Genomic DNA, 26,505 nt, shown 5'->3' with positions numbered 1-26,505 from the left:
AGCCCCCTTCCTCGTGGTCCCTCCTAGCAAAAGCCCCCAAGCGAGCCCCCCCCCCCTTCCTATCCACAATTCTAGACGGAAACGGGTGGCCCTGCATGGCCACGCGGTGGCTCGTGGCTCGCAATGAGAAGACTGTGAGCTCAGATCTCAGGTCGGGCTCCCATTGGTTGACTGCCCTGTTGGGGGTGGGGGGGGTATCAATAAAACGAGTAACACTGCGAGGTAGACTGGGCCCAGCCATGGCACTGTGGAAATGTCACACTGGTTCGTGGCTGCCAATGGAGATGAGTGTGTGTATTTGGAGATGAGCGTGTGTATTTGGAGATGAGCGTGTGTATTTGGAGATGAGCGTGTGTATTTGGAGATGAGTGTGTGTATTTGGAGATGAGCGTGTGTATTTGGAGATGAGCGTGTGTATTTGGAGATGAGCGTGTGTATTTGGAGATGAGCGTGTGTATTTGGAGATGAGTGTGTGTATTTGGAGATGAGTGTGTGTATTTGGAGATGAGTGTGTGTATTTGGAGATGAGTGTGTGTATTTGGAGATGAGTGTGTGTATTTGGAGATGCGTGTGTGTATTTGGAGATGCGTGTGTGTATTTGGAGATGAGTGTGTGTATTTGGAGATGAGTGTGTGTATTTGGAGATGCGTGTGTGTATTTGGAGATGCGTGTGTGTATTTGGAGATGGGTGTGTGTATTTGGAGATGAGTGTGTGTATTAGGAGATGAGTGTGTGTATTTGGAGATTAGTGTGTGTATTTGGAGATGAGTGTGTGTATTTGGAGATGAGTGTGTGTATTTGGAGATGAGTGTGTGTATTTGGAGATGAGTGTGTGTATTTGGAGATGAGTGTGTGTATTTGGAGCTGACATGTCCCTCTCACTCGCTCTTTCTCTCTCTGCCTGTGGTCGCGTGGATTTTTCTCCGGGTCCTCCGGTTTTCCCCTCCACATTTGGAATGAACATCACCACGCGTCGAGAGGATTTGTGCTGCGATACATTTCCACGTGATAATGATGAGCCACTTCGTCGGGGTCTCATTTGTGATGTCCAGGTCGCTTGCGAAACAGATCCACACAGCTCAGCGGGGCCTTACCTGGTAAAATAAAAAAACTAGTTTAGTTTAAGTTTAGACTCCCAGCCTTGCTCAATAACCGGGAAACAAGCGGAAACCTGCACCTGTCCTGGGCCTCCTCTAGGTCCACTCAACCTTAATTGAGTATCCATCATGGAACATGAGTGCGAGTGTTCAGAGCGCTTTCACACTGCTCGGGAGGTCGGGTGGCGACGAATCTTGCCGGTGCGCCGACGACACGGGGCGTTGCCGGCTTCATTCGGCAACGAGTGCCCTCGCCGAGCGGATGAACGGAGATCAAAGCCGCGCGGAATACTCCACGCAACAACGGGTTCTTTGTGCTGCTCTGCAAAGAAGCAAAAGGCACAAAGCGCTCGGAGCGCCGGTTCCGGCGCGTTTGTGCGCGACTCGCCGCGGCACATCTGAGCACGTTCACCACGCGGGGAAGACGTCGCTCCCACGGCGCAGCGACAAGACGGCGGCGTGGCCGCTCACGGCCGCCACACCTCGCGGAACGCGCTCCCGGCAGAGTCACGTTGGCGTCGTGCGCAGATGAAAGTAACGTTTGTAAAGTAAATAAATAAAGTGCCATTTTTTTTTTAAAGCTAACGAATATAATAAACGATTTGACCCTTCGCAAATTGTAACGCCGTGCAGCCTCGCAGCTTTTCGCTCGTGGCTCTCGCAGACGGAGGTGCGGCTCGGAGGGGCACGGAAGCACAGATAAGCAGGAAGGCGGCCACGTGGTGAGCTGATGCCAACAATTGCCCAAGCTCTGCCGTCCTTTTATGTCAGTGATTAATTTGGGAGAGTTTCACACTCTCGGAGCACGCGGAGAAAACCCACGCGAGCGAGGGGGAAACACGCGATTCCCATCCAGACAGAACATTTGGAATGAAAAAATAAGAATAGGGTTTACCATTTCTGGCAATAAAACAGGTGTTAAGATGTTCAAACATCAAATGAATCATGTCTGCGTTAACCGCACGTACTCGTGGTGAACATGCAAACAAACGCGTTTCTGCCGCAAGCTGCGAGCCAGGGTACGGCACCCTCCTCCTCAGCACCCGCGGGAAGTTTCGCAACATTTGTGCGATCCACCAACCCTCGCCTCCGCAGTGCTGGATTACAGCCCGTGCACAGCCACCACCGCCCGGCTACAAATAAGCGGGCGAGATGAGAAGAAGCCGCGGAGTAATGAGGCTCTCCCAGCATGGCTGGCTCTCCCCTCATCAGGCCGCCCCTATCGGGGCTCGTACGGCCTGACCGCAGTCACGCGATGAGGGTGCGAAGGCTTCCCGATGTGCGTCACTGCCATGCAGGTCCCCCAGCTCGCACTGCCCAGCAACTACCGGCACCACAACCACCATCGTCGCCACCGCTCCCACCATCACCTCAACCACCGCCGCTACCACCACCGCCACCACCACCGCTACCACCACCGCTACCACCACTGCCGCAACCACCACCTCAACCACCACCACCGCCACCGTCGCCACCGCTCCCACCACCACTGCCGCCACTACCACCGCCACCACCGCCTCCACCTCCGCCACCGCCGCCGCTCTACCACCACCGCCGCCACCACCACCACCTCAACCACCACCACTGCCACCACCGCTACCACCACCACCGCTACCACCACCACTGCCACCGCCACCACCGCCGGTCACCCCGCTTCTCGCTCCGGCCGATTCCCCCAGCACGGCTCCACTTTGGAATTCCCTCCCATCGCCTCTTTTCCCATTTCGTATGACAAGAATAAGGATAACAAGAATAACCTTTGTTCAACTATAAAAACACGCATTGACTCTTGTCGATTACAACTTTCATCCTGCCGTTAATTGTCTTGGCGTTGTGGGTGTTTGGGCCCCGCGATCGGTAACCGTGAGGAAACTATCCCGCGAGGAGCATAGCGGGGAGCACGGACTCCGTGGGAGGGGTGGACGACGTCTAGTTTCCAGCACGTGGGAATAAACAGTGTCTCCTTTGTATATTTCCCTTCGTGTTGTCCGCCTCTGACATTTTGCAGATTTTTTTTGCTCCGCCGCGGTGGATAACGAAGCATTTTGCTTAGTGTCTTGAGCGAAGGCGCTCTATAAATGCAACAAAAATATATATCCTGCTGCAATTTATTCCATTACGCACCACGCAATTGCCGCATGCAAAACAGACTAAGGGAGGGCCCTCTGTGCTATCCGTGTCACCTCCACGCGACTTTCCCGTGGATATTCCGTGCAATGAAGGGCCATTGTTAAAGACGTTGCCCATTATAAATACGGCTTTTATTTTAGGACCAGACAGCGTGTCTGATGACGAATGTTGTTGAGTTTGTTTTCGTTGACTGCGCTTGTTATTGGTGCTTGTGCACCATCGCCAGCATCGCCGAGCATCGCTGTGCCAGGTATCCCGTGGATAGCGAAGCAGCTGCTGCGGGGACTTCCACGGATTCTCGGGGCATCACGAGGCGTCGCGCAACTCCTCGCGTCTGAGCCAAACGGACAAACGGGCGGTCCTCCCTCTGCTATCCGTGTCATCTGCAGGCGACTTTACCATGGATATCCCGTGCTATTAGGAAGGGCCAAGGTGCCCCACGGATAGCGAAGCCGGTGCTGGGGGGCTTACACGGACAGCTTCTTAGGGAATCTAGAAAACAAAGAAACTTGTTCTGGGGAACGTTACTTGCTGACGCCGTGGACATTAAAATGGTTTTAGTGCCTGTCCACTTGCCCCTATAAATCTGTGAAATTGGAATAAACTAATAAAAATATAGAATAAATAAAGTGGCCAGTCATAATAAAGTGGCCAGTGAAAAAAAAGTGGCCTCTTAAAAAATAAAGGGGCCAGTCAAAATAAAGTCATTACAAAGAAGAAATATGGATAGGGGGGCCACAAGTATTTTATTCTTTGGTTCTTTCGGTTAAGTCACGTCTAAAGATAAAATAATGAATTAAAGTAATAGCGACGTTTCGATTGCAACACAAGCAATCATCATCAGGCATAAGAGAAATAGCAACAAAAATCTAACTAGAAAACTATATACAGACATACAAGCAGACAGACATCACAAGGACACACAGAGAGAGGACACATATCGGCACAGAGAGAGGGGTCGTTTCTGTGACGGTCCCTTAAATATAGGGAGGGGGGCGGGGACGGAGAGAGGGAGGGGGCAGAGAAAATTAGCATATCAATGAGTGGACGGCAACGTGTTGCTGCTGCGCAAGTAAGATGACGACGTGGCACGGCACGCAAGCTTGAAAATTAGGAGAAAGACACACTAAAATTAAATAACCTCGCAAAATATCGAAATGTGATGTAATGCAACACAGAGAGTCGGTCAACACACAATTAACGCATAGCCTGGTTGATTACGTATTTCAAAGATTGCTAAGTTAGAATTTAAGTGTGAAAATTCCAAAGAGAGGACACAGGCAGAGAGAACAAATAGCCAGAGAGAGAAAAAAGATAAGCTTAAAACTTCCCCGTAGAAGTGGTTCAATCTTAATTTTTGGAGCTTTCGTGACTGCATAATAATTGCTGCAGTCACGAAAGCTCCAAAAATTAAGATTTCACAAGTATTTTGTTTACAAATAAAGATATAAATGTACATTTAACTAAATAGGCATGTGGGCTTAAGTAAATACAAAACACAATGCGACACCAACCCAGTGAACGTGGTGCCAATTTTGGGCCAACGCTGCACGTTTCCCGGGAAGGCGTCCAAGCGCAGGGACGTTGCGGACGAGCGGACCGACGTCGGCGGAGCGGTGGCCAAGCGGCCGCTCCGGTCCACGGCCAATGCCATCAGCGCGACCCGGGGGTGGGGGGCGGCCGAGAGAACAAGCCCAAGGGAGATGGTGGAGACGACCTTGCAGTCGCGCCCCTGGGCTCGCCAAGCTGACGGCGGCGGAGCGCGTGGCCTCTCCGCTCTCAAGCGGCGCTCAACGCGAACGCGGCGCCAGCAGCCTCCCCGGCAGTAGCAGCGCCCTCTCCACCCACAGCCGCAGCTGTGCTCAACCCAGAGGCGTAGCGAGGGGGGGGCAGGGGGGTACATATGTCCCCGGGCGCCAAGGTAAAGGGGCGCCAAAATGAGGCTTACAACGTTACATAACTTATTGCGGCGGGCGCGGCAGCCTGAAACTGCTGCACAAATCTACACCTCAACCTAAAAGTTTATATATCCCGCACACACAGCCTACATGTCATGTAATTACATTTTGGTACGCGTGCCTATTAAGAACTTACATGGAAGAACGTCCCAAACAACAGACAGGCGCAGTCTTTCAGCCTTAGTCACTGGTCTGTTTTTTGGTGGCAGTAACTACGACGGCCTATTTTTAGTTCTTATTAGTGACACCACGCTCCAGGCGGCTGCAGCAGCCAGAGCAGCCCACGCACGTTCAATTACATCAGCATGGTTTAAACGCCGACTAGCGAATGAAGAGGAAGTGAATCGTTCGTGGCTATTATATTCACCAATCAATAAAGCGGCTTACTGTTTCTGTTGTCTATTATTTACATCATCGAGTTCACACTCACGAGCTTCGTTTGAGTTAACAAACGGTTTCAACAAGTGGAGAAAGCCAGAAAAACGAAATTCTCATGAAAACAATTCTAGCCACCGCACAGCTTTTACTGCATGGAAGGAAGCCGAACGAAGGATAATTGATGGTACTGGAATTGACGCAGTGGTTCAAGCTCAGATTCATTTGGAAAAACAACGTTGGCGAGATATATTGCAAAGAATACTCACCTGTATTAAGTTTCTGGTTTCACAAAATTTGGCACTACGTGGCCATGAAGAAAATTTGAATGCGGATGAGGATTAAAATGTTGGAAAAATTATCGCGCTGATAAAACTCGTTGCGCAGTATGACCCATTGTTAGCAAAACACGTACAGCACGCAGGAGAAAATCCGGGATCAGTTTCTTATTTGTCACCGGAAATCCAGAATGAATTCATCCACATACTTGCGTCGACTGTAAAGAACCAATTGTTGAGTGATATCAGGAAAAACAAGTACTACGGTATCTTACTTGACTCAACTCCTGATCTAAGACATTGGGAACAGCTTTCTCAGGTCATAAGATTTGTGGATGTGGATTTTGAAACTAAAAAAGTAACTATCAAATATTTTTTTTTAGGTTATATTGATATACATGCAAAAGATGCAGCAAGCCTAGAAAGAGTCATCGTCGAAAGACTTAAATCTGACAACATACCTCAAGCCGACTGTCGGGCACAATGTTATGACAATGCTGCTGTGATGACTGGGTATATATCCGGCCTTCAACAACGAATATGTGACAAAATCACAGAGCATTGTCAACTGTGACAAGCACAGCTTAAACTTAGCAGGAGTACACTCAGCTAAACAGGATCCACATTTCGTCACATTTTTTGGAACAGTTGAAAGTATATATTTGTTTTTCTCTCGTTCAACAATTCGTTGGGAAGAGTTAAAAAAGATGTGCCCATCACAGTAAAGTGGGAGTCTGAAACATGCTGGAGTGCACGATCAGAAGCTGTTAAAGCTATCTATGAAGGACTGGATGAACTAGTAGGGCTGCTAGACAAATTATCGGAGGACGTAACTATAACGCCTGAAGCCAGACGCGATGCAGAACAGTTACAGGCATGCGTATTCAATTTTAACTTCATAGTTTTATTACATTTCTAGAATGTCATTCTTGGAAAAATGTATCGTGTTCAGAAGCGCTTACAGGAATTTTTGGAAAACGGGGCATAGATACAACAGGATCCTACTATGAACTTCAAGGAAGCAGCAACTGATCTTGAATCTTTGGAGCATGAATTTGTCAAGCTTCGTGATGATTTGAGCCAAGTTGCTGTAGAAAACGCCAAAACAAGATGCACAGCCTGGGGGATAGATGTGGACAGAAGAAGATGCCAGGAGAACTGGCAAGAGATGCAGGACTTTCAGCAGAAGAAGAAATTGTGCGCGTTATGAAGAGCGTACTTTATCGACTTCAACAGGAGATGTCAACACGGTTTTTACGACTAAAAGACCTGAAGACAAAATATGGATTTCTGCTGGACGTCAAAACTCTTCTAACCGACATAGATGTCGATCCAATTCGTCTAAATTGCACATATTTTGGAAATTTCTATGACACCGACATCAATGGCCACGAACTTTTCACAGAAATTGGAGATTGCAAAATGCTGCTCAGTAACCGGAATGAAGTTCTACCAGAAACTCCTTTGGATCTTCTTAGTTTTATTGTGTTTTATGGAGACGACATATTTCCGAATTTGCGAATTTTATTAACAATAGCAGTTTCAATTGCAAGCTGTGAGCGGTCATTCAGCAAATTGAAACTTATTTTGTCGTATTTGCGTGCTTCAATGGGACAAGATCGTCTCAGCGATCTTGCTCTTCTTAGCGTTGAAAGAGAAACATTGCAAAAACAGATTTTGATTACATGATTGACCAGTTTGCGACAGTGAAATCAAGAAAAATTAATCTTTTGTAGACTATGTCAACCAGTCTACGACAGTGACTGAGTGAGCCATGTAATATAATTTCTATAAATTTGCTTCTTTAAATACAATGTTTCATTAAAATTTAAATTGTTATTCCTTATTCGATGTAATAGGAAAATGTGATTAAACGGGGGGGGGGGGGGGGGCGCCAATTTTATAGTTCGTCCCCGGGCGCAAAATATCCTAGCTACGCCTCTGGCTCAACCATTCTGGTTTTGTGCCACCCAACCCTCCAACCCCAAATCAAGACGAGTGGTCGCCCACACTGCACAGCTAAGAACACTGGGGCCCCAACACAGAGTGCGCGATCACGTGCGTCGACGCCTTTCGTGTCGGCGCGGCGCTGGGGAGGCGCGTTCCACGCTGCGTCCTCGTGTCGCTTGTCGCCGCGAGGTGGCGCTGACGCTCCCTCGCGCGCACGCTCTCCTCCTGCACGGTACCCACCATGTCATAGCCGCGTCTCCCTGAAAGGTTCGACCGGCCGTCCCTTCTACCCCCACGGGTTGAGCACCGCTGCACTGCCCTATCAAGTGTGCCAGGCTCCCCCCAACTCCCACTTCGAACCAGCCCCCCCCCCCTCTCTGCCACCCCCCCTCTCTGCCACCCTCCCCCCCCTCTCTGCCACCCCCCCCTCTCTGCCAGCCCCATCAGAGTATGAGAGATCATATTTTTTACTGGCAAATGAGGTACCAATGGTGTAATGCTTACCCCGAGCTCTCATACTCTGATGGTGCATTGTCTTTGAGTTGTGCGCCTTTTGGCGTCATCTGGTCCAACACCATGCGAGACTAGGCTCTAAAGAAAGCTGTCTCGGGTGTGGACCAATCAACTTCAAGGACAGTGCATACATTATCAGAGTTGTGTTTTTTGTTTGCATTCCGACTGCAGGTATTGTGGTCAATGCAAACATGACTCCTTGTAAAACAGGTGTCTGTTTTGTTGCCAGATAAAAGGGTAAAAAAACAATTATCATATGTAGAACGCGTTGTCTATATTTATTTAAAGTTGCGCATTTTGATGTGACGTCACATTTCTCAACCCCCCCCCCCTCGTCACACATGTCTGACCCCCCCCCCCACCCCCCGCTAGGTGCGTGACATTATTTATGGACGGCCCCTTAGTTTAGTGGTTAGTCCCCAAGTTCCAATAATGCCACAGTTTCGACTCCGGCGCCTCAACCGGCCCGATCACGGTTACGCAATCGCGCGTGCACACTCTGCCAGCCGCTGGCTCGCTGGGCGAGTGCTAAGAGCGCGAAACCCGACCAGATCGGTCGCCGTGCAAACAACGCCGATCGAATCCGTCGTTCGCGTTCGCAGTGTTCGATGGATCCAAAGTAACAACACATTTCCAGAGAAATAAAAACACTCTTGCTTCCCCTGCGCACCGGGGGTATTGCATTCATTAGACACTCCGCGCCGACCCGCGCGCGAGATCTGCAGCCCGTACAGTAGAGTCACGATCACCAATTCGCCCTGCACGTGCTTTTTTTTTTACAAAAGTGCACGCGCGTGGCCTTCACACCCCTGCCCATTGGTTACCGTCGCTTGCCTGTGCAAACGTGCTGTGGGGGGGGGGGGTAACGCGGCCCTAAGGCGCCGCTACGCGTTTTACTGCCACGCGCGCGTGGGGTCACCGGCCCGAACAACCCACGTGGTGTCCACATTCCGCTCTTTAAAGCCACGGTCGGTGGCGTCTCTTGGAGCCCTGCGGGCCGGTCTCCCGTCGTGACGCATCAAACGACAACGTGACCGGTGCATGAACGTTGAAGCCCAACGAAAGATAACGACGACGACGTCGGCTTGGAACGCGCCGCGTGGAATTCGCACCCCGCCCTCGAACAGAGAGACTCGGAGGCGTGACGAAGAACCACAGACGAGCCGGAAGGCAGCAGCCACGCGGTGAGCCGGCGTCTCATTTCCCCCAAGCTCTGCAGTCCTCTGCATATGAAGGTTGTTACCAGCCAGTTGATGACTCTTCTTGGTTCTTTCGGTAAAGTCACGTAGAAGGGAAATAATACTGGTAGGAACGAAGTGGACCAGACCACCAATAGATTATATATATCGTCCGTCCGTCCGTCCGTGTATCAACATCGCCCCCTACTGCAAACACTTGGCATGACCCTGTCCGACAAGATGGCCGCCCGCTCCCCCTGCGATCTGTGAATTAAACAAGATGGCCGTCGCTTCCGGCGCCTCACGGCGAAACTTTTTGATCGACTGACTATGGGCGAACTCATTTATTCTGGTGGGTGAACAGTGGCGGGGAGGGGTGGAGGAGGAATTGATGATAAAAACAAACTTGCACCATCGTTACAGCTGCCGCGACGAGAGATGTGGGAGGAGAAGCGGCGACCGCTGCCTTGCAGGTGAGAGGTGCGTGTGTGTGTGTGCGCGTGTGTGCGCGTGCGTGCGTGTGTGTATGTGTGTGCGTGTGTGTGTGTGTGTGTATGCGCGTGTGTGTGCGCGTGTGTTTGCGTGCGTGCGTGTGTGTGCGTGTGTATGCGCGTGTGTGTGCGCGTGTGTGTGTGCGTGTGTGTATATGTGTGACTGTGTGCGTGTGTGTGCGTGAGTGTGTGCGTGTCCGGCCCACTCGAGCGGCGTGATGAATGGGCGCTATTGGGCTTCGGATCGTTATTCACGGCGAACTGGAAGCGTAGCAACACAACTTCATTACGTGTGCGTGCGTGCATGTGTGTGTACGTGTGTGTGTGTGCGTGCGGTGTGTGTGCGTGTGTGTGTGTGCGTGTGTACGTGTATGTGCGTGTGTGTGTGCGCGTGTGTGTGCGGTCGATATCCCTGTACCGGTATTAGTATTATTCCTACCAGCCCACCCCGCAGGGTCCTGTTAAAATAATAAAAATAAAACATAATAAAATAATTCTCACGACGTTTCGGCCACAACGCAAGCAGCCGTCCTCAGGTGAAGACTATGTCTGTCGGAGAGACAGCGTCTGAAATGCTTGCATTGTGGCCGAAACGTCGTGAGAATTATTTTATGTTTTATTTTTATTATTTTATTATTTCCCTTTTACGTGACTTTACCGAAAGAACCAAGAAGATGAATCCCTGCAGTCATGAAAGCTTTAAATCGAAATTCAGTTGATGACTGTTTACGTGTGGGAGGAAACCGCCCGGAGAAAACGCATGCGAGGGGGGGGGAGCAACACGCTATCCCATACAGGTGGAACAGGCGGAGTCAACATTTGTCGTAGGGCCTTCTTGCGAACCAGGCCACAGCACCTCAGCGACACCCCCAGGAAGGTAGCTGAGCAACATCGGTGTGTGCGGTGATCCACCAACCCTCGCTGCTGCCTCCACAGCGCCGCGTTGCAGGCAGCCACGTGCAGCGGAGCCACCACCGCACGGCATCTTTGGAGGCTGGACCCCCCCTCACGCGCCCGCCTACCCTACACCCGGGACGGCAAGCCACGTAAATTTGACCGAATTAACGATTCTCAGGGCCGCTTACAACTGCACGTGTGACTTATTACGCTGCCAGTCGACGTCGCGAGGAATGCACCACACGGCCTTGGCACGTCCAGCCGTGCGAGCCGTCACCGAGGGCGCAAACACGTCCCTGTCCGCCAGCTGGGAGGCGGCCCGATTGTAAACGGGTGGGCGCTCTGAACAAAATCTCTTCTACTATTTGTTTTGTTTTACCAGATAAGGCCCCACTGAGCTGTGTTTTTTAAGAAGCGACCCGGCCACAATTGATAGCTCGACGAAGTGGCTTATCACGTGGAAATTTATAGCAGCAGCCAAATAATCTAAACGCGCGATTCTAAATGTGGTGGAGGAAATAACGGGAGGATCTGGAGAAAAATCCACGCGACCACGGGGAAAGAGACACCGCAAACTCCAAATATACAGCAGCAGGCGTCGGGGTCGGGATCAAACCCACGACCTCCTGTATACCAGGCGAGGTAATTAACACCTCCTAGCCACCGCTGTGCCCCTCAATGTAGAGAGTCACCAAACGAGCCTCACGGGATCCCGAGATGTTGATCGGCGGGCCTTCTGAAGTCGTCGACAGTGTCGTGAGACAATCTACTGAAGCAGCAGCCCCTGTATTGCCTCGGCAGACTGTTGCGTAACTGCTGCTAGCGAGCATTTATGAAGGCGGGCACAGTACACCACGGTGTGGGTGGCCAGCACCACGCCTGGTCGCCTTTGTCTCCCTCGAAGCGATGTTTACACATCACGCCAGGTACTCGTGAGGCCGAGTCGACCTAAGGGAGGCCCAGGATTGGTTCAGATAACTGTCACTGGCGTTGATCGTGGGTCGCTGGTTTCGTAGCACAGATCGCGAACTGCTACACTACCGCTCCCCACGCTACAGAACTGATACAGGCCCCTTAATACATAAACCTGTCACTGGTTTATTTACCAATGCCGTATATTGAGTCCCCCAACTCGCAGTGCTCATTGTGATCATCATCATCATCACCTTATATCTGAAAATCGTTCTCTCCAAGTCGAAACCCTGATACGTCTGTGATTGGCCCCTGGTGGCTCGAATCTTTACTCTGGCACGGCGCTTGTGAGAGGCCACTCCCAAGCCTGGGTCATAGGTCATGGCTTACTCGGTGAAGAATGGAAAACAAAACCCCAAATTTTCCCTTAAGCTGCTAACTAAAGTTCAAACGAGAACTTGAAACGTACCCATGCAGCCTGGCATTTACATAGCGTCACCAAATATATAGTTTTAGGCTAATCTAATTATTATAATTGCCACGGTGGCGAGATGTTAACTACCTCGCCTGGTATGCAGGAGGTCATGGGTTCCATCCCGACCCCGACGCCTGCTGCTGTATATTTGGAGTTTGCGGTGTCTCTCTCCCCGTGGTCGCGTGGATTTTTCTCCGGGCCCTCTGGTTTTTCCCTCCACATTTAGAAATATGCGTTTAGAGTATTTGGCTGCTGCTGCTATAAATGTCCACGCGATGAGCCACTTTGTTGAGCTTTCCTTTGTGGCCAGGTCGCTTCTGAAAAAGAGCTGCATAGCTCAGTTGGGCCTGACCTGGTGAAAGTAAAAGTCGTATTTTTTTTGTAGCTGAAAGTTTTATGATAACTTACGTAAAGAAGGCACCTGTGAAGGCACCTGTAAGGAATTGACGTTTTGAGAGTCCGTGGGGCACCATGGCATCCCACGGACCATAACAAAACACAGTCGCTCACGCAACAGGCATTCAAGGTGTCAAGAGTGTCAACCCCGCTCGAGCGAGCTGGACACTTGAAGGTTGCGTCATCGGCTTCATCAGCGTTTACGTCGACCTTGATGACGATTGAAAAAAACGCGAACCTCAAAAAAGTGCCACGATGTTTTTGTTGCCAAAATGTGGTGGTGGTGGTGGTGAGAGCGAGTCTCTCAGTCACAAGAGCCAACGCAGAAGATTCCTGGGGTTTGATCTTCCATTAAGCTGCTCACGGTCCACCCTAAATCGCAACCACTCCATAAACCATGACAGATGCGGACACCTGATGTACTAAATGGAAAGTTTAAAAACTCTCCGGCAGCAGTGGTGCCACTGTGGTCATCCAGAGCAGACCACGAACACAACGTATAACGACGCAATGCCCCGATTCACAAACACTGAAGGAGACATCACCACAGCGGTGCATTCCGCGCTACTCCTGACGCGGTTGTCTGCCGGCTTGACCACCTGGATGTGAAATTGTAGTTGCTGCTCTGCATCTACATCAGCAGAAGCAGGGGAAGGAAGAGCAGTGGTGAAACATTAACTACCTCGCCTGGTTTACAAGAGGTCGTGGGTTCAATCCCAACCCTGAGACCTGTGTTTTTGGAGTTTGCATGTTCTCCCCGTGGTCGCGTGGATTGTTCTCCAGGTCCTCCAGTTTTTCCGTCCACATTTAGAATCGACGTACCGGTTTAGTCGCATCAAAGTCACATTAAAAAAATGTCTGGGAAGTCCGGACACTCACGGCTGCGTCCACAGGACTTCTCACCAGGCGGGCCTCTCGCACCGCACCACACAGCACGGCAACGGCGGAGTGAGCGTGGCATCAACAACAGCCACGCGACGCGCACGCTTAGCTGGGAGACGTGAAAAGTGCAGCAAACGAAAACGCGGAACACCGCGAGAGAGAAAGAGGTGGGGTGGGGGGAGGGAGGGAGAGCAGGGCACGATCGTGCGTGCGAACGTGCAGGCCGGATGGCGTGGGCATGCCAGTGCGTTGCGCATGCCCGCTACTCCAGCGACTCGCAGGCACGGGTTGGTGGATCGCACGCAGGTGGAGCCAGGTGCACGTGCGGACCCCCGACTGGACGACTACGAAGTGACGGTGGCATGCGGTACAGCGGGCAGGTTTCAAACCTTTCTGTGCCGGGTTTGGGAGTTTTCTCTTCGCAAGCGCGTGTATTCTCCGGGCACTCCAGTGTCCTCCCACAAAGCAAAAGATATCCACGTTGGTCAAGCTCTCTGAGCGTAGGCGTCGCACAAACCGTGTCGGGACATGTCCCGACTGTCCCGAGTAGGTGGCGGTGACCTGCTTACAAGGCCACGTCTGCTGGGGACTAACAAACACGTGAGCCGCTGCGAGAACACGACGTCAGAATCCCTCCGCACAGGTCGCACGAGAGCGATGCGAGGAGTCTTCGTATAACACAGCCGCGAGCACAATGGCGGGGAGAAGAAAATAAACCCGTAACATTACGCACTTTAAAATCGGTTGACTGCACCGATGGCTAAACGTGGCTAACTCCTGCGCTCCTCAACCGAGGCAGCGCTTGAGACTCGAGACGCCCCGCAGATGAGCGAACGCCGCAAGCGTGGGTCACAGAGACTCTCCCGAGCGCTTTGCGTCTTCTTGCCATTTGAACTGCCGCTCGCCGTTGTGCAAAAAAGACACCGCGTGCTGAAAACGCACATTTCAGGGAATTGTTTTTTTTTGGAGGGTGCCAGGTTTTTTGTTTGTCTTTGCTTCCCCCGAAGGTCACGGGGTGAGATGCTGTGACGAGGTTGAAAAGGGAACGAGGCGTGCTGTGTGTGACTCGAGCCATGAGCGGCCCGGCGAGTGAGTAAACATTCCAGAGCGCGGTGATGGAGTCTTGCTCATTAAGCGGCCTCATTTTCAGTTGAATACGTTAAACAAAGTTTTACGGACACGTCACTGAATGCCAGATCCATGATTCATTAAATCAAACACGTTAACAATTGTTCGCTTAAGCCTCCCCCCCACTGAATTCACGTTTCCAGCACTGCATACAAAAAATCAGTTCGAAAGAAATGAGTTTTCAATCCAGCTCCAATTAGGAAGCCACTGGAGCTAGGCACTTTAAAAACTCATCTCTTCAGAACGGCCAGGGGCAAACCCCGCCGTGTGTGCACCCTCGACGCCTTCAAACTCAACGGGAAGTATCACATCTGACGTGGACGCCGTGAGGTCCAAGGGCGGGCCCTAGGGACGGGATCTGCACCCAGCAGATGGAGTGACGAGATCGGCTCAAGGTGGATCGTGAGAGATGCCGACGGCTTGGGGAGGCCTCATCCAGCAGTGGGTAGATCATGGCCGACAACGATGACAATGATAACGCCGACGACGACACCAACGGCAACGAATGTGATCACCCTTGCCGACGACCACGCGTGGGGTTTTGTTAGAAATCACGGTCGCGTTTGAAGCGTTACGATTATCACGAAGCCGAAATGGTCGCGTCGGCGTCTTTGGTGAAAGGCTACGGAGCGTAACGAATGTTCAGCTCCCGAATGGGCCGAACGTCGGACATCGATCTGAGCAACGCGCGGCACGACGTGAGAACCAGGTCGGAGCGCCGCGCAGCTTTGCAAACTTATTATTGTACATTTATGGAATTATTATAAGAAATTAATGTGAATCAAAAACCAATTCGTAACAAACGCACACGTTCTTAAGAGAGAATACAAATTAATGCCCGAATCACGGCGAGGACATTAATACCTAACCCAGTAAAAATGGAACGTTGAGGTCAACGTTTTTGGGCCCACGTTGTTAGTCCAACGGTTGCAGCCGCATGCTAACGTTGACCCAACGTTGTGGCGTGTTCACCGGCTCGTTTTCAAGGAGCAAGTGGACTCGAGTCGAGTCGAGTGGACGCGAGCTGGCTCTCCCGTGGGAACCTGGCGTGGCGAGTGAGAACAGCGGCTGAGGGCTGTGTCTACCCAGCAGCGAGGACGAGCAGGGGGAGGGAGAGCGCTGGCTAGGAGATGTTCACTACCTCGCCTGGCATACAGGAGGTCGTGGGTTCAATCCCGACCCTGATGATGCCTGCTGTTTATTTGGAGTTTGCGTGTCTCTCTCCCCGTGGTCGTTTTGATTTTTCTCCGGCTCCTACAGTTTTTCGCTCTGCATTTAGAATCAACATCAGGCGTTTAGAGTATTCGGCTGCGATACATTTCCACGCAATGATAAGCCGCTTCGTGGAGCTATCATTCGTGATAGCCAGGTCGCTTCTGAAAAAAGAGCTCTATACCTCAGCGGGCTTTACCTGGTAAAATAAAAAATAGTTTAGTTTAACATTAGATTCCCAGCCTTGCTCAATAACCAGGAACAACCGGAAACCTGCAGCTGTCCTGGGCCTCCTCTAGGTCCACTCAGCCTTAACTGAGTATCCATCATGGTATGTGAACATGAGCGTTGAAGAGACATTGGACGACGGGGTGTGGTGCTGTCCACACCACCCCCTCGTCAGGTGCCTCATGGGCACTTTCCAACATGCCACTTGGCCCAACAGTCTACGATGGCCACGTTCGATACTATCGGTGTCGAATTAAAATAGTTGAAAGTCGCAGTAGTTTGTAAGAGGTGGCGGAGAGAGAACTTACCCTGCCGTTGACCGTGAGCTCCGACAGCTCCTCCTCATCGTCGCGCGCGGAGAGGCGTCGCGAGAGCAGGCGGCCCAGGGACTTCATGCCGCCAAGTTCTCCGCGACCGGACCTTCACCGCCCCTTACCCCTGCCGCGGCTGCGTGGGCAGAGGGTGGGGTGGGTGGGATGGGGTGTAGGTGGGTGTGGGTGGGTGGCTGTGGGTGGGTACACGCCGACTGAAGTGCTCCACACGCCGCGGTGGTGTCGTCCGCGCACGGCCGATGCGAGCCTGAGAGAGACGAGAGGGCCCACAGAACAAGACAGTGTCAGCGAGTAAAGTCCGTCGGTCGGAAAGACATTGGCGGGTGCCTTTCTGTTGCACCGTGCACACGCACGCACGGAGAAGCCCTCTTGTCGGTCCGCTGCTGGACGAGGCGCTCATCGTACCCGAGTTGGATTGCGCCGGGCCACTGAGCGTACTTCACTGCGCTGGACTGGTCAGTTGGGGTCCGTGCAGGCGGGGAGCATAGACGTGGGAGCATAGTACAGTGCAATGGATTTTGCGGCGTTGTCCTCAGGTGACAGGTGCACTGCCCCGTGTAGCCCCTCATGTAAGCACTCTCCAGGCTCCAGCCCTGCTTAGCTTTCTGAGTCCGCAGGGCGCGCCATTATTATTGTTACGGCTCCAGGTGGTTTGGTCACGGAGGTATGCGCAGAATTGCCTGCGAAGTCAGGCCAGGTAGGTGGCACTGTGGTTATCGCACTCGGCCTCTCATCCTCAGGTTGAGAGTTCGAGTCCTGGGCAGGTGACAACTCGGCCAATCATCCATCCCCACCAGCCTGACGAAAAAATAAATACAGGACTACTTTGTGCACAACTCACAATGCCTGCTGCGGTGGATAAAATTTAGCACCACTTTGTTTGACGTTAACACAAGTCAACCCAATGTGGAAACTGGTCCCCACCATGGCAATGTGGAGTTGCCGGCATTGGCTTAAGTTCGCCAACAGCGATGAACACCCCAAAACACTGACAAAGATAGGGGCGCCTTGATCAGTGGACCGAGTAATTCGCCTCCCAGAGGAGTTGTGACACTACAGCCAAGACCAAGCATGCAAGGCCCCCAGTGCCGGACTAAGCTAGTGCGGGGCCTGTAGCATATGATGTTATAAAGGGGCCTTAAATAAAAAATATATTAAAACACATTTTTAACTGGCACAGTAAAGTTATTGTATTTTTTCATTTACTATACAGCCAGATGATACGACAAATCGCTCACCTTAAACACCCAGTCGTTCATAAAAGTTGAAGGCAGTATAGTACTATAGTAATAGAGCAAGTGCAGAATCACTGAATCGGAATTGATAGCTTGAAAGCATTTAGCGCGGAGCTACTTTTGCCCCCCCCATACCCAGCACGTGCGTGTGTGTATTGCACAGTCGTACGGTGTGTGATGGAGTTTACGGGAGCCACATCCGTTTGCCTCTTACCGAGTCAGAGATGCACACAATAGGAGCCCCGATTCTGCAGAGTAGGCAGAACATGCATGTTGGACTTCTTTCGCACCGTACTTAGCCAGTCGTTACGCAATGTTGTAACAAAGCAGTGGCCAGGACATAGCCTGCGCAACTTCGTGTTCAGAGTCCACACAGAATGCTGAACATCTTTCGCACCGTACGTAGCCAACCATGCAAATCGCTTGTACGACACACACACTAAACATACACACACACATATTAAACATACATACACAAAGACAAAGATCCCCCGTATTGCCTTAACAGACTGTAGGGGCAAGTGCTGTTAGCGAGTAGCACCTATTAAGGCTGGCACTGTGGCACACGAGGGGGTGGGTGGCCAGCACCACGCCGGGCCGCCTTTGTCTCCCCAGTGGCGATGTTTACACACCGCACTGGGTACTCATTTGAGGCCGGGTCGATCTAGGGGAGGCCCAGGACCGGTTCAGATAATCGTCGCTGGTGTTGGCCGTGAGCAGGATTCGAACCCGGTTCGCCGGGTTCGTAGCGCAGCGCGCAAACCGCTACACTACCGCTCCCCACTTACATACACATACACACACATACACACACACACACATATATACACAAATACATACACACACACATACACACATAAATACATACACATATACATACACACATACACCCACATACACACACATACACACACATACAGACACACACATACGTGCCACTTATGAGACACACAGTACAGACACTTAGTACACGCACATAGGCAATATCTGCAGTGTGTATGCAAAGACGAGAGTGCATTCCCGCGTTATTACTCATAGGAGCCGTAGTGTATAGTCTCTATGTGAACATTTGAGAAACATTTAACAAAACTTAAAGGGATAAGATAACGTACAAGCACACACACTGACACACCACTTTACCTGCCCAACAGAGTGCCTGGCAAAGTCACGGAGCCGGGGAGTGAACACTTGCCAGTGAACTCACAGCTCCCCCGGGACCAGACAGACGCGTCTAACCACTTTGACTCAAGCAAACACACATACACACACACTCACATTTACACACACACACTCATATTTACACACACACACACTCACATTTACACACACACATACACACACACTCACATTTACACACATACACACACACACTCACATTTACACACACACACTCACATTTACACACACACACTCACATTTACACACACACATACACACACACTCACATTTACACACATACACACACACACTCACATTTACACACATACACACACTCACATTTACACACCCACTCACATTTACACACACATTCACATTTACACACATACACACACTCACATTTACACACACACTCACATTTACACACACACACTCACATTTACACACACACATACACACACACTCACATTTACACACATACACACACACACATTTACACACATACACACACTCACATTTACACACCCACTCACATTTACACACACATTCACATTTACACACATACACACACTCACATTTACACACACACATGCACACACACTCACATTTACACACATACACACACTCACATTTACACACACTCACATTTACACACACACTCACATTTACACACCCACATATACACACTCACATTTACACACATATACACAACAACAACAACAACCGCCATTCGCCACTAAGTGGCGGTGACGTCACCACGACGCTTGTGCCAGGCCATGTGCACCCTGAGGCCACGTGAAGTGTCGAACGCCCGCTGGCAGGAGGTCACGGGGCAGACCCAGGTGCCACGGGTCGACTGACCGAGATGACCGAGATGACTGGCTGATGCACCACCTGTGCCCCCTACTGTGCCAACTTGCTGTGCTTTAGCCACCCGGCGCTCCGCTCGTTGTTGTGAGCGTCGCTCCTCCGCCCTCCGTTGTTGTTGGAGGGCGACTGCCTCCAACTGCCCAGTAGCGTCCTTCACGAGCCTCCTCCACTGAGGCCGATCTTGACACCGCTGGTACCAGTCATCGGCAAGTCCACTCAGCTCCACGTCCTCCTGTACCACATCACTCCATCTCTTCTCTAGCCCGTGCCGCGCCCGTTTAGCCCCCTCGATCCGGCCAAACGAAAGCTGTTTAGGCATGCGGTGGCTGGGCATGCGGGCTACGTGACCCAGCCAACGCAGCCTTGCCTGCCGGAGGAACTCACTGATGGGACTTTGCCCAGATCTTTCAAGGACTTGTGAGCTCCTCACACAATCCAGCCTGGTTAAACCCAGGATGGATCGTAGGCAGGCCAGCCTAAATGTTTCCAACCGGCGAAGATGCTCCACTAGGGGGGTCCACGTTTCGCAAGCGTAGAGAAGGGAGGGAATGACCGTGGCCGAGAAGACCTGAAGCTTCGTGCGGAGCGACAGACCAGGTAGCTTCCACACAGCGTTACGCAACCGATGAAAAGATATTGCCGCTCGACTGATTCGGAGTGAGACCTCTGCTGATAAACTAGAGCCGGTCATAAGCACACTGCCCAGGTATGGGAAACTCTCCACTCTCTCCACAACTACCCCATCACCGATTGGGAGTTGTGGGGGTGGAGTGCCCGATGGTACAAAATACCCAGGCAGGTGCTTAGTTTTGGTGGGGTTGATGGTAAGGCCCCACCTCTTAGTGGCACGCTCCAGTCTCAGCAGCAGCGTCTCCAACTCCTCCTCTGAATGAGCAGCTATTACCAAATCATCGGCATACATAACGTGGTTGACCAATAGGGAGCCATCCCTTGATCGCACCCGGGCGTCGATCAACCTCCCATTATATCTGTACCAAATGGTAATTCCCCCGGTACAGCTATTGAAGGCTTCACGAACTACGCAGTCGAAATAGATGTTAAATAATGTGGGAGCCAGAGGACATCCCTGTCGCACCCCAAGGTGTACAGGGAAAGGCTCCGACTCCCGGCCACGTAGTTTTACCCGGGCCCGCTCACCATCATGAAGGTCCTTAATGATCGTGAGCAGAGGGTCAGGGACTCCGAAAGCACGAAGAACAACCCAGAGCCCAGTCCTACTGATGGTATCATAGGCCTTGACCAGGTCAATAAAGCAGAGATGTAGGTCTTTTTGGAATTCCCTACACCTCTGCTGTAGCAGACGGACAGAAAATATGGCATCTGTGCAGGACCGCCCTTTCCTGAAACCGCATTGGGGCTCCGCAAGCCTCTCCTCAGCGTGCCTAGCAAGGCGATGTTGAATAATCCTTGCCAGGACCTTACCCGGCACACTGAGGAGTGAGATGCCCCACACAACAACCGCCATTCACCACTAATTGGCGGTGACGTCACCACATCGATTGTGCCAGGCTATGTGCACGTTGAGGCCACGTAAAGTGTCGAACGCCCGCTGGCAGGAGGTCACAGGGCAGACCCAGATGCCAGAGGTCGACTGACTGAGACGACTGGCTGATGCACCACTTGTGCCCCTGACTGTGCCAACTTGCTGTGCTTTAGCCACCCGGCACTCCGCTCGTTGTTGTGAGCGTCGCTCATCCACCCTCCGTTGTTGATGGAGAGCCACTGCCCCCAACTACTCAGTAGCGTCTTTCACGAGCCTCCTCCACAGAGGCCGATCTTGACACCGCTGGTACCAGTCATCGGCAAGTCCACGTCCTCCTGTACCACATCACTCCATCTCTTCTCTGGTCAGTGCCGCGCCCGTTTAGCCCCCTCGATCCGGCCGAACAAAAGCTGTTTAGGCATGCGGTGGCTGGGCATGCGGGCGACATGACCCAGCCAACGCAGCCTTGCCTGCCGGAGGAGCTCACCGATGGGACTTTGTCCACATCTTTCAAGGATTTGTGAGCTCCTCACACAACCCAGTCTGGTTAAACCCAGGATGGACCGTAGGCAGGTCAGCCTAAATGTTTCTAATCGGCGAAGACCTTCCATTAGAGGTGTCCACGTTTCACAAGCGTAGAGAAGGGAGGGAATGACCGTGGCCGAGAAGACCTGAAGCTTCGTGCTGATTGATAGACCAGGTAGCTTCCATACAGCGTTATGCAACCGATGAAAAGATAATGCCACTCGACTGATTTGGAGTGAGACCTCTACTGCTAAACCGGAGCCAGTCATGAGCACACTGCCCAGGTATGGGAAACTCTCCACTCTCTCCACAACTGCCCCATCACCGATTGGGAGTTGTGGAGGTGGAGTGCCCGATGGTACAAAATACCCAGGCAGGTGCTTCATTTTGGTGGGGCTGATAGTAAGGCCCCACCTCTTCGTGGCACACTCCAGTTTCAGCAGCAGCGCTTCCAACTCCTCCTCTGAGTGAGCCGCAATTACCAGATCATCGGCATACATAACGTGGTTGACCAATAGGGAGCCATCCCTTGACCGCACCGGGTATCGATCAGCCTCCCATTGTATCTGTACCAGATGGAAATTCCTCCGGTACAGTTACTGAAGGCTTCACGAACTATGTGGTCGAAATAGATGTTAAATAATGATGGAGCCAAAGGACATCCCTGTCGCACCCCAAGGTGAACAGGGAATGGCTCCGACTCCCGGCCACGTAGTTTTACCCGGACCCGCTCACCATCATGAAGGTCCTTAATGATCACGAGCAGCGGGTCAGGGACTCCGAAAGCACGAAGAACAACCCAGTGCCCAGGCCTACTGATGGTATCATAGGCCTTGACCAGGTCAATAAAGCTGATATGTAGGTCTTGTTGGAATTCCCTACACCTCTGCACATTGAGGAGTGAGATACCCCTGTAGTTGTTACAGTCTGTGCGGTCTCCCTTCTTAAAGATGGGGACCACCAGGGCATCCTTCCAGTCCTGCGGAACCCGTCCAGTGGTCCAGACTATTGTTATGATGTCATGTAGGGCAGTTTGTGCACAAACGCCACCCTCCCTCAGCATTTCGCTTGGGAGATCATCTCTGCAAGGTTCCTTTCCTGGTTTTAGACTTTAGATCACCGTCAGTACTTCCTAAATAGATGGCACCTCAGACAGCCACTCACAGGGGGTGACTTCCTCTTCCAATATTTGAGGCACCGTAGCCTCAGCAGGGTCATCCCCATTTTGTCCCACGATGTTTCCATGTGGAGGGATTTCCCCTCCCCCAGCACTTCACAGAAATGCTCAGCAAATCTGCAAACCTGTTCCTGGGAGTCTAAGATTGGATCACCGTTTTTTCCCCTAATGATGGTAATAGGTATGGTGCTGCAGGTTACTTTTTTGATGGAATAAAATAGGGATTTGTGATCGCGGGCCATTGAGGCAAACTCCATCTCCTCAGCAACCCGCGACCACCACCCATCCTTGCAGTGCCTCACGGCTCTCAGAACCTCCAAGCGAAGGCTGCGGTAATCCTCCTCATTCTCCGACGTGGGGTGCTGTAGCCGATGAGAGTGAGCCTGTCGCTTTTTCTCAGCCAGTTTGAACACCTCCTCTGTCAGCCAGGGTCTCTGGGGAGGTCTGGACCACGTACCCAAAGCAGCCATTGCAGCTGCCTGAGTCACAGTCCTAAACCTCACCATTTTCCCTCGACATCTGGAGGAGTGGGGGACGATGCCAACCCCAGCCGCAAGCGATGATGAAATTCTCGCTTGCAACTTTCATCAGCTAGCTGAGACCAAGCCACCTTAGGTTTGAGTGGGGTCCTGGGTGTACACCCACCACCGGAGTGGAAGAATGGCAGGAGCATCTTACAGATGACTAGTCGATGGTCAGAGGGTGGTAGATCAGCTCCACGGTAGGTCCTGGTGTCAAGGACATGGGCTCGCATCCGCTGGTCCGTCACTATGTAGTCCAGCAGATGTTCTTGCTTGGACCCGGCATGCATCCATGATGTTGTGTGGATACGCCGATGCCGGAACAGCGTGTCGGTAATTACAAGCCCATGGGTTGCACAAAAACCTAGCAGCCTCCTACCGTTGTTATTGAGCTGATCTGGCCCATGCCTTCCAATCACTCCAGACCAGGTGCCAGCATCATTACCAACTCGGGCATTGAAGTCACCCAACAAGATGACTCTATCCCGAGGGGCCACTTTAGCCAGCACCTGTGACAGGAGGTCATAGAAGGCATCTGACTCATCGGCCTTGTCTGCATCCCTCCACGGATGTTCATCTTCGGTGGGGGCATAAGTAACCACGACCACCACTCCTCCCCTCCGGTTGATTGGAAGGCGAGCCCAAAGTAGCCTGGGGCTTACAGCTTCCCACACCTCACAGCCACGCTCCCACGCCCCCTTCATTCTTTTGTTCAGAAGAAGAGCCACTCCCTGTTGTTTGGCAGTCTCCTGCCCCGAGTAGAGAACTGTCCACCCCTCATGGTGGCAGGAGCCAGAGCCGGTCCACCGGACCTCCTGAATGCCACAGAGATCCAGGCGGTACCAGTCCAGCGCCCGACAGAGGAGTAGGAGCCTCTCCTCCGCAGAGAGCGTTCGAACATTCCACGTGGCCACCCGTAGTGGTTTTTTGTTGTTTCTGGAGGAGCCCGAGGGTAAAGATTAAATCTCCTGGCTCCGCCAAATGGAGTTTGGCCAGGAGACGTCATAGACGCCTGTCCTCCCAGGGCCTCCGGCACAAGCTTATTTAAATGTTTCAATCGTGGTTTGGTGGTAATTAATTGAACGTGGAGGGGTTACCAGCCCCTCGCACCCGTCCAGAATCCCCATTTGGCCGCTGTGGTGGTTCCAAATGCCATGAGGGGAATGGCCAATCTAAATTGGCCCTCCCCTCACGGCACTGCCCACCACAGCGTTGCCGTCCGGCACCAACGAGGTAGGGGGTTGTTTTTGCCGGACTCACACACACACATTTACACACACATTCCGGCACAGACTGACGCACACACATCAACACAAAGACAAAGATCCCCCGTATAGCCTTAACATACTGTAGGGGCAAGTGCTGTTAGCGAGTAGCACCTATAAAGGCCAGAACGGTACAAGAGGGGGTGGGTGGCCAGCACCACGCCCGACCGCCTTTATCTCCCTAGTGGCGATGTTTACACACCGCACCAGGTACTCATTTGAGGCTGAGTCGACCTAGGGGAGGCTCAGGACCGGTTGAACTCGGGCCGCCGGGTTCGTAGTGCAGCGTAGCGGTGACTGCTCCCCCAGTGACTCGCTCGCCCGACACGCGCATTAGCACCAACACACTCACTCTCCTGTCTCTTACACTTACTCCCACGCAACTCACACACCAAGACAAAGCTCCCCGTGTAGCCTTTAACAGGCTGTTGGGGCAAGTGCTGTTAGCGAGCAGCACCTATGAAGGTCAGCACGGCGCACGAGGGGGTGTTGTGGCCAGCAACCACGCCCGGCCGCCTTTGTCTCCCCCAGTAGCTATGTTTACTACACACCGCACCAGGTACTCGTTTGAGGAACATTCACAGACTTGTCCACTCTTACACTCTCTCTCTCACACACACACCGGTACGTACACAGACTCACACACACAGGTACGCACACAGACACACACACACACAGGTACATACACAGACTCTCTCACACACACAGGTACATACACAGACTCACACACACACAGGTACATACACAGACTCTCACACACACACACAGGTACATACACAGACTCACACACACAGGTACATACACACACAGGTACGCACACAGACACACACACTCACACACACACAGGTACATACACAGACTCTCACACACACAGGTACATACACAGACTCACACACACACAGGCACGCACACAGACTCTCACAGACACAGGTACGCACACAGACTCACACACACACACAGGTACACACACAGGTACATACACACACAGGTACATACACAGAATCTCACACACACACAGGTACACACACAGGTACATACACACACACACCCTCGCTGTCTCTCTCACACTCGCACGCGCCGTGCATCTGTCGTTACCTGTGGGCGTCCTTCCTCGGTGCCCGCCACGCCGCACACCTTGCGCGGAGCCCTGCCCGCACAGCGCAGTGGCTGGCGGCCGAGTCGAGACCACGACGACGACGAAGACGACGACGTCCTGCAGGCAGCCGACGGCGTGCAGTGGGTGCACGTGGCCAGGTGTGAGTGCGCGCGCGCGTGTGTGCGGGTGTGTGCGTGTGGGTGGGTGTGTGTGTGGGTGTGTGTGCGGGTGTGTGTGTGTGCGTGTGTGTGCCTGCGTGGGCTCGCTGCGGGTCTGAAGTCATAACCACGCGCAGCTGTGTTCCCTGTAGGAGAATGCAGCCTTCACGCACGCAGGGCGCGGGCACACACACAACACACACACACACAACACACACACACAACACACACACAACACACACACACAACACACACACAACACACACACAACACACACACAACACACACACCACACACACCACACACACACCACACACACAACACACACACCACACACACACAACACACACACAACACACACACACAACACACACACAACACACACACACGACACACACACAACACACACAACACACACACAACACACTCAACACACACAACACACACACACAACACACACACACAACACACACACACAACACACACACTCAACACACACACACAACACACACACAACACACACAACACAAACACACACAACACACACACTCAACACACACCACA

At 52.1% G+C, this 26,505-nt stretch overlaps 1 protein-coding gene across 2 annotated transcripts in view; it reads right to left on the bottom strand.

Annotated features, from left to right (window-relative positions):
• The window catches only part of LOC144942691 (endothelin-converting enzyme 2-like), an 80,165-nt gene extending 54,025 nt beyond the window's left edge, over positions 1–26,140 (bottom strand). Inside the window, exons 1-2 of one of the 2 annotated variants that reach the window (XM_078869518.1) lie at positions 25,783–26,140; positions 16,409–16,679 (exon numbers count right to left, since the gene is read on the bottom strand). In XM_078869518.1, coding sequence (XP_078725644.1) covers positions 16,409–16,495 — 87 coding nt within the window. In that variant the 5' untranslated portion in view covers positions 16,496–16,679; positions 25,783–26,140. The remainder of the gene's footprint in view (positions 1–16,408; positions 16,680–25,782) is intronic. The other variant, XM_078869520.1, reaches the window with a different exon arrangement.
• Positions 26,141–26,505: the final 365 nt, after the last annotated feature.

Source organism: Lampetra fluviatilis, chromosome 28 (assembly GCF_964198595.1).
Source record: "Lampetra fluviatilis chromosome 28, kcLamFluv1.1, whole genome shotgun sequence".
NCBI classification, from domain to species: Eukaryota; Metazoa; Chordata; class Hyperoartia; order Petromyzontiformes; family Petromyzontidae; genus Lampetra; species Lampetra fluviatilis.
The sequence above is the reverse complement of the archived record's forward strand: the minus strand, read 5'-3'. Positions and strand labels throughout refer to the sequence as shown.